The following is an 11,525-nucleotide window of genomic DNA, read 5'->3' on the forward strand; positions in this document are numbered from 1 at the left end:
TCAATATATATATTATTTCATTTCCATTTAGTTTGTTGAAGTATTAAAATAACTCAAATTAAATCAAACTAAACTTAATAAAAGACCTATACAGTCATAATAAATTCAGATATAATTTAACTAAAATTTAAATAAATAACAAATACAAATAATACAAATCAAATGACAGTAGTTTATCAGTGATCCTAAAAAATAACACTGCCAAACACACATGCTAAAAAAACAACAACGTACTTACACATATAGTAAGAAATGGTTATAAAAACTGAAACAGAAGCGAAACAAGTAATAGGAAAGAGGAGAAATAAAAAGCGATACTTATTTAAATATTTATTTATATTTAAATATACTACTGACTCCAAGCTTTTGAATGGTACAGTGCATATTGTTACACTTTGAGTAAGACTGGAGTAATGATGCTGAAAATTTAGCTTTGATCACCAGGGGCGGTTCTAGGGGGGGGCCAGTGCCCCCCTGCCAACAAGCTTGGCCCCCCCTTTGGCCCCCCCTAAATTTGGAATCATATCACACCAAACAATTTTAGGTGAAATGCGTAGTTTGTCCTGTAAACTATGCATAAAAAAAAGAAAAACATAACCAGCAGCTAAATTCAAATCTGCGTTCGCTGGCTGGCACAGAGCCAGAGACACACACGTTTTTAAAGCACTGCGCATTATAACCAATCCCATACTATTATGTTGAGTTTATGAATACAAAGACCAATCAGAGGCGTTCAGATGAGTCACCGCTGAAACACGCTGTTTCGTCACTGCGCGCGCTGCCTGACTGCAACCTCTGGCTAATTATCTCATCAGAAACAGCAAAGTGAAGATGTACGAATGTAAGTAAGATATTAATTTTACAGTGAAAACAGCTTTAGAGATTATTATGGGAGTTTGAGAGTGCTTGAATTCGCTGGACTGAAGTGAAAATGTTCTTTGATAGTGTAAACGTTCTTTGCTCTCTTTTTGTACAATGAAAGTGTTATAGGCTAATTAGTAACTTACTATGTTTTTATTAACTTCACATTAAATACAAAGTCAGTCGTATTAAATATATTTAATGGTATGACACCATATCTGGTACTTAAGTAAAAAGACGAATTTTTATGCAAAGTTAATAGATTAATACTATTAGGCTACTTTACTAAAGAACTAACATAATCTATAAAGGTGCAAAATGCATTTACTTGCACATATTTGAGAATCGAGATATTTCATGATATATTTTGGGAATATTAAAAAAATAAAACCCCTGCTGAATAAAACATTAGACACCATTAGAAAATTTGTAATGGTTTTACTGGTTATAATGGGACTTGTATTGGTTTTAAGGGAAACTGTAATGGACCCTGTTGGTCTCTACTTGTAATTGGTTGCCTTCTATTGGTGGCTTGTTAAAACCAATAAATCCTAATGGAATATGTCCCAAAACACACTACAGAAAACAGTTTCTGCTAGTGATTCCTACGGAGAAAAATCACTTCCTGCCCTCCAGCTGCATTTCGCACGTCATCAGTGACGTCATGTGCAAACAACCTATTAAACATTTTAATTTGAATTTATTCCTAATGTTGCAAGAATATAACACGCAACCATTCAAAAGTTTAAGGTCAGTGCATTTCACCTGTTCTTCTTTTTTTTTTTTAAATTAATACTTTTATTCAACAAGGATTCATTAAATGGATCAAAACAAACAGCAAAGATGTCACAAAATGTTCTATTTCAATTAAATGCTGTTCTTTTGAACGTTCTATTCATTAAAGATTCCTGAAAAAAGTTTCACGGTTTCCACAAAAATAATAAGCAGCACAACTGTTTTCAACATTGATAAAAATAATGTTTCTTGCATTATTAGAGTGATTATTTGACATTTAGCTTTGCCTTCACAAGAATAACATTTAAAAGACATCAAAATAAAAAAGTAGTAATTTTTCACATTATTATTGTTCTTGTTGTATTTTTTATCATACTTTTGAATGGTAGTGTATATCTTTTCATTGACTAAATCTAATTTAGTTAATCTGCATTTACCTGTACATAATTAGTAAAATCTCAATTTTTTATTCCTCTTTTTCCACCCCAAGCTACACAACACAATCACTCAGATCCAGGTTCCTATGCTGGGATTCAACTACACCTTTGCCCACCTCTGCCTGTTGGATGACAGCAAGAGCTGCATCGTGGATGACATCCTGCGGGTTCTGGAGGAGATGAGATCAGCACGGGCATCCAACCGCTCAGTACCCCCTCTGCATTACCCTATCACCAAACTCAAAGATGGGCGGGAGGCCTACATTGGGCACCAACTGGGCGGAGTCCTGGCAGGCGGAGGGAGAGACGGGGTGCGTTCTGCTCGAGCCCTTCAACTCACATACTACCTGCAAGCGGCCAGCCCACTGAACGAAGTGGTGGCGGCCACCTGGGAGCTGCTGTTCTGCAAGGAGCTGGAGAACTTTGGAAAGGCTCATCCAGAGCTTAGCCTATACCCCTTCACTTCCTCTTCTCTTCAGAGGGACTTCCAAAGGACCAGTCGGGTATCAGAGAGACCGCTGCTCTTTAGCCTGGCTGTGTGCCTCTCGCTGGCCATGCTGTGCTGCTCAATGCGAGACTGTGTGCGTACAAAGCCTTGGCTGGGTCTTCTGGCTCTGGTGACCGTCAGCCTTGCTACACTCACCTCTGCAGGCATTTTCAACCTCACAGGAGGGAAATACAATTCAACATACCTGGGCATCCCGTTTGTCATGTTAGGTGAGATTTTATTACTCCTTCCTGTCCTCCTATAATGCAAAAATGTACAACACTGTTCAAAAGTTTGGTTCATTGAAATTTTTAAAAAAGATATTTTGTGAAATATTATTACAATTTTTTAAATGTAATTTTTTCCTGTGATGGAAAAAACATGGCAGTTCGTACATATTTTATGAGGTGACTAATTCGTACGACCTCACTTGTACTAATTTGTATGATTTTTGCTAAATCGTACTTATTTTACAAGCTCTCCAATTTGTATGAATTTGTACGGATGACCTACCCCTAACCCCGCCCCTAAACCTACCCGTCACTGGAGTGTAGACAAATCGTACAAAATACATACAAATTGGTTGTGAGATAGCGTTGGTTGATTAGGTGGTCAAGAAACATTTCTTTTTATTATCAATGTTAAAAACAGTTGTGCTGTTTGATTATTTTGTGGAAACTGTTTTTTTTTTTCAGGATTCTTTAATGAACAGAATGTTTAAAAGAACAGTGTTTATCTAAAACTAAATTTTCAATTGCAAAACAAAACTTGTTACTGTCACTTTTAATTAATTTAATGCATCCTTGCTGAATAACTAAATCCACACTTTTGAATGGTATATGCATCATTCCAGTGATTTGTGCTGTTTTCTCTCTAATCACTAGCTGCCATTGCTGTTTGCATATTCGTTCTAATCTTTTGATCTTCCATTTACATACTGTGACTGCTTGTATTTTAAAGGACTGTCAGGTTAAACGACTACACCTTTTTGACTGGCCAGAAAGCTCCACACTGCACTTTTGTCAAGGTGTATCATTAAAAATGAAACGCTCCACATCAAAGGAATTCTTGATAGAGCTCAACAGACAGCCTTTAGAGGAATTCCACCCCCTTCTTTTGTCTTCTGTCCATGAGCCATTCTGGGTGAATCAACTGTGTGCTTGTGGAACAGATTCACACGAGCAGATTTCTTGCGACTAATTACCAACACGCATACATGCATCCTGACAGATCACATCCATTTAGCTCGCTCTCGTTGGCCATCTCTTACACACAGCAATTAATGCCACATGTGGGAGGAGGCTTCTGTTGAGAAAATAACAGGCTGGGGCGAAAGACAGAAATGAGAAGAAAAAAAATGGAAAAGAAAAACGTGGGCTTGGGAAAAAAAGACAAGAAGGCTGAGAGACGATGCGTTTATATTGACCCCCGTGCCACCAACTCCACAAAATTACTATTGCATTTCTATCTCAAGAAGACTGACATCTGTGTCCTTCTTACAATGCTTCTACAGTTCAATCCCAACCTTGCCAATTGTGCCACTCAATGTCAGCAATCTCAGAATTCTCCCCACTGGTTTCCAATCGCAGTCCGAGTGACAGCATCTCCTTACAGAGCTCTCCTACAGAGCACTTTCTTAGCGTAAAAACAGAACTTGCCAGAGCCACCCAGTGTCACAGCATATCAGTGTCATTCCAGGTTGTTCATACTGGGTTAAATGGGGTTCAGAGAAAAACAGGGATATAAGTAGTACAACGCAACGGATGTCTGACAAAACAATAGGCCTTATCTCTGTAGGCCACCGGCCTTTTATTTAAAACAAATTCCATTACAAGGGCATTAGCTGTCAACTGGGATCATCTGACAGTCCTCTGATGATAATGGAAAGATGGAAGGGAGAGATTTCATAGGCCATAATTGCTAAGATTAATGTCATGTTTATGAAGAGAAAAAGACTGCAGTGCATCTTGGGAGATGTTCAGCAGATAAAGGACTTGCATACTGAGAAACAGCCTCTGTGTGTTACATTAGTATTCTTTATTTTGTTTTGAGATGAGTGGAAATGAAATAGTCAGTTCAATTAGTAAAGAGGAAAACATCTATGGTAGAGGCAGAGAGCGAAGGCAAAAGTGTGAGAAAACAGCATGAGAATAAAATTACAGTCTCTCTCTCACTTTGTTTGTCTTGCTCGCAGAGCTTGATTGTTTAGTTTAGCAACAATCTCCTCTTACTGCCCATTAGTTAATTTGAGACCTTTAGCTCTGCCTAAAATCAGAACACTTGAGTCCAATCGTGGAGGCCACAACCTCAGGCCAGTGCTGTCTGGTGACTCTGCTAGCTATTGTGCCGGGCACACATCCCAGGAATGTGTGAGAGGCAGTACTGGCGATATCGGACCGAGGAAACCTCCGTCATAAATGATGAGTCACTGATGCCGTGGCAACCCTGTAGGTGAGAGCCATCTGCTCACTCTGCCTGTATGAGCGAGTGATGTAGAAAGCTAGAGAGGAAACTGAAAAAAGACCAACAGAATGTGAAAGCGTGAGTTAAACGTGTAAATGTATGTTATGGTGTAAGAGTGTTAGCTTCATCATGGTGACTTGGACCCCGGGTTCCTTTATGTCAACTTCTAAAAGTAGGCTGACCCAGTTTGCCTAATGTCTTGGGCTTCTGTGCTTCTGTAAAGTCCCAAGGCTACAGGGGCTGACAGCCTTCCTCACATCTGTAAGGCTTTCTCCTTTCATCAGATCAATTTTACATGACATGTGGCTATCGTGTGTGAGTGTGACTGAGATTTATTTAGCTACAAATTCATCAGCTGTGAAGATGGAGGAGAAAAGAGTGGGCTATAGTTAGATCATGCTCTGTAAATAGAGGTGGTGGTGGCCAAAAGGCTTCTTTGGCTTTGCTTTCAAGACTGAATCCTTTCTTTATTTTGATTTGATTTTCCAGTAAATTGCACTGGTGAGGAGCTATACATTAGGAATGGTGTTTTCTATAGGCTACAGTATGTATAGACTGAATTGAATTGGATTAGAATTAGATTTCATTGATGGATGTATAAATGTTACAATGCATGCTAAACACTTTTTGACTTAGCTTTGTCCCAAAAAAGCAGTGCCAGAGCTAGAGAAAGAGAGCATCTGTTTTTCCCTCACATCCATTGTTGCGATGCAGCTGCAGAGTGACTGTCTTGTCACCGTTTTGTTCAATTATTTACGTCTCCTCTTTTCCCAGCAGCCATTTATGTCACTTGAAAGAGCTGCCTGCCAAAATCATTCCAAGCTATGCTTAGACCATTCCAATTCACGTTTATAAATCACTGAAAGACATTTTCTCTCTTCATCTCTTCCAGGTCATGGCTTGTTTGGCACATTTGAGATGCTGTCGTCTTGGCGTCGGACCCGCGAGGACCAGCATGTGAAGGAGAGGGTTGCTGCGGTGTTCTCTGACTGTATGCTGCCCTTCACAGCTAGCACGGCCTTGCACGTGGTCACCTTCGGCATCGGGGCCAGTCCATTCACAAACATTGAGGCCGTGCGTCTATTTTGTCGAAACGCCTGTATCTCAGTCCTCTTCAACTACCTCTACATCCTCACCTTCTACGGCTCCAACCTGGTGTTTGCCGGCTACCTGGAAAACAACTACCGTCACAGTCTATTCTGCAGGCGTGTACCAAAGCCTGAGTTGCTGCAGCAGAAGCCGGCGTGGTACCGTTTTCTCATGTATACACATTACAACGAGGAGGCAACAGAAGCAGGACCACTGCGTGCTTACGAGAGTCACCTGCTGGTAGCTTTTATGAAGCGGTACTACTGTGACTGGATCACCAACACCTACGTCAAACCATTCGTGGTTCTGTTCTACTTGGTTTATGTTTCCTTTGCCCTCATGGGCTACCTTCAGGTCAGTGAAGGGTCAGATCTTAGTAATGTGGTTGCCACTGAAACAAGCACTATTGCATACACCCGTGCACAGCAGCGGTATTTCAGCAGCTACAGCCCCGTGATTGGCTTCTACATCTACGAGTCCATTGAGTACTGGAACACGAGCGTTCAAGAGGACCTACTGGAATACACTAAAGGTTTTGAACGCATCTCCTGGTTTGAGAGTTACCTCAACTACCTTCACGGGCTGAACATCACCACTAGCCTGTCATGCAGCAACTTCACAGAGCGCCTGCGGTCTGGCTTTTTGCGCCAACCCCGATATGTGCATTTCTCTGACGATATCATCTTTGCCAAACGTGCGGATGGGGAATTTGATGTGGTAGCCTCGCGTATGTTTCTAGTGGCCAAGACGACAGAAAACAAACGAGAGGAGATGTCTATCCTGCTGGACACACTAAGGAAGTTATCGCTGACCTCCAGGGTGAAGTTCATCATCTTCAATCCATCCTTTGTGTATATGGACCGTTATGCTTCATCTGTTGGAGCACCCCTGAAAAACTCTTGCATCGCTGCTATCTTTCTGCTCTTCTTTTCCACCTTCTTGGCAGCTGACCCACTGGTGAATGCCTGGTTGACTGTGACAGTAGCCTCTGTTGAGTTTGGGCTGGTGGGTTTCATGACCCTGTGGCGGGTAGAGTTGGACTGCGTCTCAGTGCTGTGTCTGATCTACGGCGTGAACTATGCTGTAGACTCCAGCGCTCCGCTGGTGTCTGCATTCGCTCTAGGCCGGGAATCCACCCGTACGCGCTGGGTGAAACTGGCTCTGGAGCGACATGGAGTTCCTGCCCTTCAGAGCTACTTGTGTTATGGGGCTGCTCTGCTCCCTCTAGCGGCCGTGCCCTCAAATCTCACCCGCACACTCTTCAGGTGCCTCTTTCTCACCGCCATCATCACCGCCTTCCACTGTTTGGCCATTCTTCCCGTCCTGCTTACCTTCTTGCCTCCCTCCAAGAAAAAACGGAGGGAGAGAAAGAATGCTGCGGAAAATCGGGAGGAAATTGAGTGCGTGGAGATGGTGGACAGCACACGTGTGGTTGATCAGATTACCACTGTTTGACCACATGCCCAAAAGAGAGGTAGTCCGGAGGATGTACAAGAGAGAAAAAAACAAAACACCCCCAGGGGGTGGCAGAAGGGAGAGTTAGCCTTTGTGCAGCTGGGCTTCCAGTTCCCATACTCAAAAGCCTCTAGATGGCTTTTAAAGTACTTTATGGGTGTTCTTTAGTATGAGGCCTCATTTTAAACAAGGCTTTTGTTTGATGATAAAAGCAGATGAGTTTGAGGTTGAGCCATTAACAATGGGTGTATCATTGTCAGGGTAAAAGCCCTATGCAGGTTTTGCTGCAGCTCAATGAGAGTGAGGAAGGCCACACTGCTGCACAGTTGCAGATAATGACAGAGGGGGGCTCCTCTGGTCTGCAGTATTACAGCAGCAGTAGAGCGGAAACAGTAACAAGCAATTGCTTTGACAAGGTGTAGATAGAGACTTACAATGTTTCTGATGCCCCAAGAACCATACTAAGACTTTCATGGGGCACTAAGCTAAAGACCAAGCAGCCATATTCATATCTGCTGATAGCCATGACTTGTGCCCAGTGTTGTCTCTTCTCAGAGGTTAGATTTTTAGTCGGGACCGTATATTTGTCTTTTGGTATATGGTGGTATTAAAAATACATAGTACTGTATTTGAAAAGTATTTTCACTGACCATGGTGAAAGTCACCTCCATGACCAATGTCTCAGAGGCATTTATGGCTCATCTTCCATAAAGGAATGTATAAGAGAGAAAAAAATGGGCGGGCGAAAGAAAAGGACAGAAGGGGGTGGGGATGCGTCTGAGATATACACAGAAGCAAGACTCTGCTGACAGGTTGGTATGCTGTGCAGTGCTTCCATGGTAACTCTGGTCACAGTTTAGTTGCATAGTGTATGTATAATTTCCTACCCTCTAAGTTAAATAAGGGCATTGATTACCAATTAAGTCGTACTGCAGTGGGGAGTACAATCTATGAAGGATTTATCCCTGCTGCTTCTTGCTTATTTTGTTTGCCTCTAAAAATGCTGAAAATCACCTTGTCACAGACAATGCTCTTTATCAATATGCATGAGCCAGAGTCCCTTCGTTTTCACCCTCCTTTGCCCTCTGTGTATGAGAGGCTTGAAAAAAATATATACAGTGACCTAGAGCAGAAAGAGAGCATAGGAAAGGAGCATCTGGCCAATCAAATCCACTTACTTTTCAAATTCTCCTTAGTCCCAAAAGCAATTGATATCAAATCAATAATGAGGTAAAATAGCATCCCCTTTAGCTCCCGACTCTTACTGTTTTTGTGCAGGGATTAGTGCTTTAAGGCAGCTGGGGCGGGGGTTGGGGCATAGGGTTTTTTCAAGTCCCCTTTCTCAAGCACACGTGGACTGTGACATTGATATTTATGATGACTGTGGCATAATAGAAAGGTTATGTTGCAGCTTGTGAAATATTGCTGAATGCATAGCTACAGATAATCATATCAAGGACAAGAAAGGGAAAAAGACAGTTAGACATGCACATGATTGGATACATTTGCACACACACTTAATGTGGCAGCTGTAAAATAGGCTTTTTTTTGGATCATTCCCCCACTACTTGACTGATGGTCCTCACCTACTCCAATCTCCTCCTAAGTAGCATTTCTGAATCACTGCACAGCCCACAAGCATCGTGATGAGATATACACATGAAGATATACACCTATACGGCTAATTAAATCAGCCCATATTTATTTACAGTTGCTAGAGCCTCTCACAGCTGATCTTATTCATCTCAATGAAGTAGCCAGTACTTAATACTCTTTCCAACTAATCTGAGTGCTCTGAAAGATTCTCTCAACAATTTAATTAGTGTTCTAACATCTCTGAGTGATCTCAGACCAGCAACCCAACTGCAGCTTTTACTGATCTCAGCTGTTGCTGATCTCAGTGAAGCACTCAGACAGCTCTGTTTGATCTCAGAACAGTGCTGTAAAAATCTATCTATCTATCTATCTATCTATCTAGTTGGACAGCTTTCATTTTGTAGGAATCAGCTTGGTTTTATGTGGGTAAAATGGTCCAGTTATGTCTATGTACTTGACAGTACTTGAAAGCATGTACCCTTTAAGAGAAATGTCATGGACCTAGAACGATCTTCGTTTTATAAATGAAGCTTAAAAGTTCATGTTCTTTACAATCTCTTATTTTTCCTACCTGTCTGTCAAAACTGCTGGATTTGAACATTCAATGCAAAGCCCTTCACATATCTCTGCTTTCATAGACATTCACTCAGGCTTACATCCTTTCATTTCGTTTGTACAACACCTCCACTAATTTATTCAGTCCAAATATGATTGCTATGAAGCAGTATTGGCACAAGGCCCTTTGAAGATGTCAAAGCCAGTGGGAAGAATGAGGGGAAAAAAGTATATATTATACACCCACATTGGTTCGCACACACGCACGCGCACACACACACAAATTTAGCCTAGAGTTCATGCATTCTACCTGACTGATATGCCTCTGGAGATGATTGTTGTTTTTTATCTGTTTCTATGAATTTCAGAAGAATAAAAATAAAAGAGGGTGAAACAAAAAGAGAGCAATGTTGCATCATTTGTTTGTGTTATTACAAATCCTTATTAAATTAAGCATTAACAGTAAATAGGATAAACTATTCCACTCTGTTTCCAGTTTTGAAGCATGCTGCCATCTAGTGTGCAGTGCCATTACTTGACAATGTTGTAGACATTGTTAATTGGTGGAAAGAAGTGCATGAAATTAAGCATGAAGTACAATGCCATATATGAGGGTTAATAGTGTTACAGTATAACCAGAGGAACCAACACACGAGGAGAGCGAGTATGGAAACATAATTGGGAACGACTCCCACAGTGTGACATTACCAACAGCCTCTACACATTGAGAGCGCTCAGATTCTCAGAGGACTTCTTTAGCGTAGAGAGCTGTGAAAATTGCAAGGCTGTCATTACCATTAGTAAAGGGTTCATTACTACAGCAACAACAGCCATATGAACAACAGTATGAGTGTGTGCGCCAAAAGTCACAAGAATAGGGGAGTTTCCCCTTCTTTGAAACAAACATTACACAAAGAGTATTGACTTTCACATGACACATTGTCTAATGCCACTGGCAGTCACGCAGATGCTGTGGCATACCCAAACTCAGTCCTGTTTGGCTCTGGGTGGGATCTAATCAGCACCACAGAGACTGATCATAAACAGAGATTACAGAAGAAGAAACCAAGGGTGTGCCTCCTCACTGAAGTAACCTAATACTGTTTTGTCCATGTCAGTTTTTCACAATACAATTCAGATGAATTGCAACCACTGCTTACAGAATTCATCAGAAAAGAGAAACAGCCACCATATATTCTAATAGGCTGGTTATATGTATAAAAAAAGAAATGGTTATGTACAAATAAACTCAACCTACATAGTGGTTCAATATACAGAGGTGCGAAAAAATAGAAGTGCATCAGTACTCTTTTTGATTCAGCATTTTTTTCAGGTGTGATCCGTAACCATAGAAACTCAGTCTACTGAAAAGCTCATTTCCATCAGGAGGAAGTCATAAAAGAAGACATTATTCAATACTCACACTTTTGTTGATGATACATCTCATTTCCTACTTACAGTGGGGTCCAAATTTAAACCTGAAAAAAAAAAACAATGTTTTAGGATTTTGAAAATGTTTAAATATAAAAATATATACTTAGAAATATTCAAGTTGTTATTGTTAACTAAAACTTGTTTTCAGTAATTGAACTGAATTGTGAAATAAACTAAAACAACTAAGTTTACTAAAAATACTACAATTAGAACACACAAAATGAAAAACTTAAAAATGAAAACTAAAAATATACAAATAAAACCAACTCAAAATATCAATAAATACTAATAGTATATAAGTCACACAAAAGCTAATGCTTTGCTTCCATTAAACCACAAGATATTCTTTGGAACATTCTCAATTAATCTCAAATCATATATATATATATATATATATATATATATATATATAT

The 11,525-nt window shown here is 40.5% G+C and overlaps 1 protein-coding gene across 2 annotated transcripts in view; it reads left to right on the forward strand.

The window, feature by feature from the left end:
- LOC107671345 (patched domain-containing protein 1-like) overlaps window positions 1-7,617 on the forward strand; it is an 11,770-nt gene extending 4,153 nt beyond the window's left edge. For both annotated transcript variants that reach the window (XM_016464237.1, XM_016464238.1), the window contains exons 3-4: window positions 2,087-2,750; window positions 5,876-7,617. In XM_016464237.1, the coding sequence (XP_016319723.1) occupies window positions 2,087-2,750; window positions 5,876-7,527 (2,316 nt within the window). In that variant the 3' untranslated portion in view covers window positions 7,528-7,617. The remainder of the gene's footprint in view (window positions 1-2,086; window positions 2,751-5,875) is intronic.
- The last annotated feature ends 3,908 nt before the right edge of the window (window positions 7,618-11,525 follow it).

This window comes from Sinocyclocheilus anshuiensis, unplaced genomic scaffold, assembly GCF_001515605.1.
Source record: "Sinocyclocheilus anshuiensis isolate Anshui unplaced genomic scaffold, SAMN03320099.WGS_v1.1 scaffold1568, whole genome shotgun sequence".
NCBI classification, from domain to species: Eukaryota; Metazoa; Chordata; class Actinopteri; order Cypriniformes; family Cyprinidae; genus Sinocyclocheilus; species Sinocyclocheilus anshuiensis.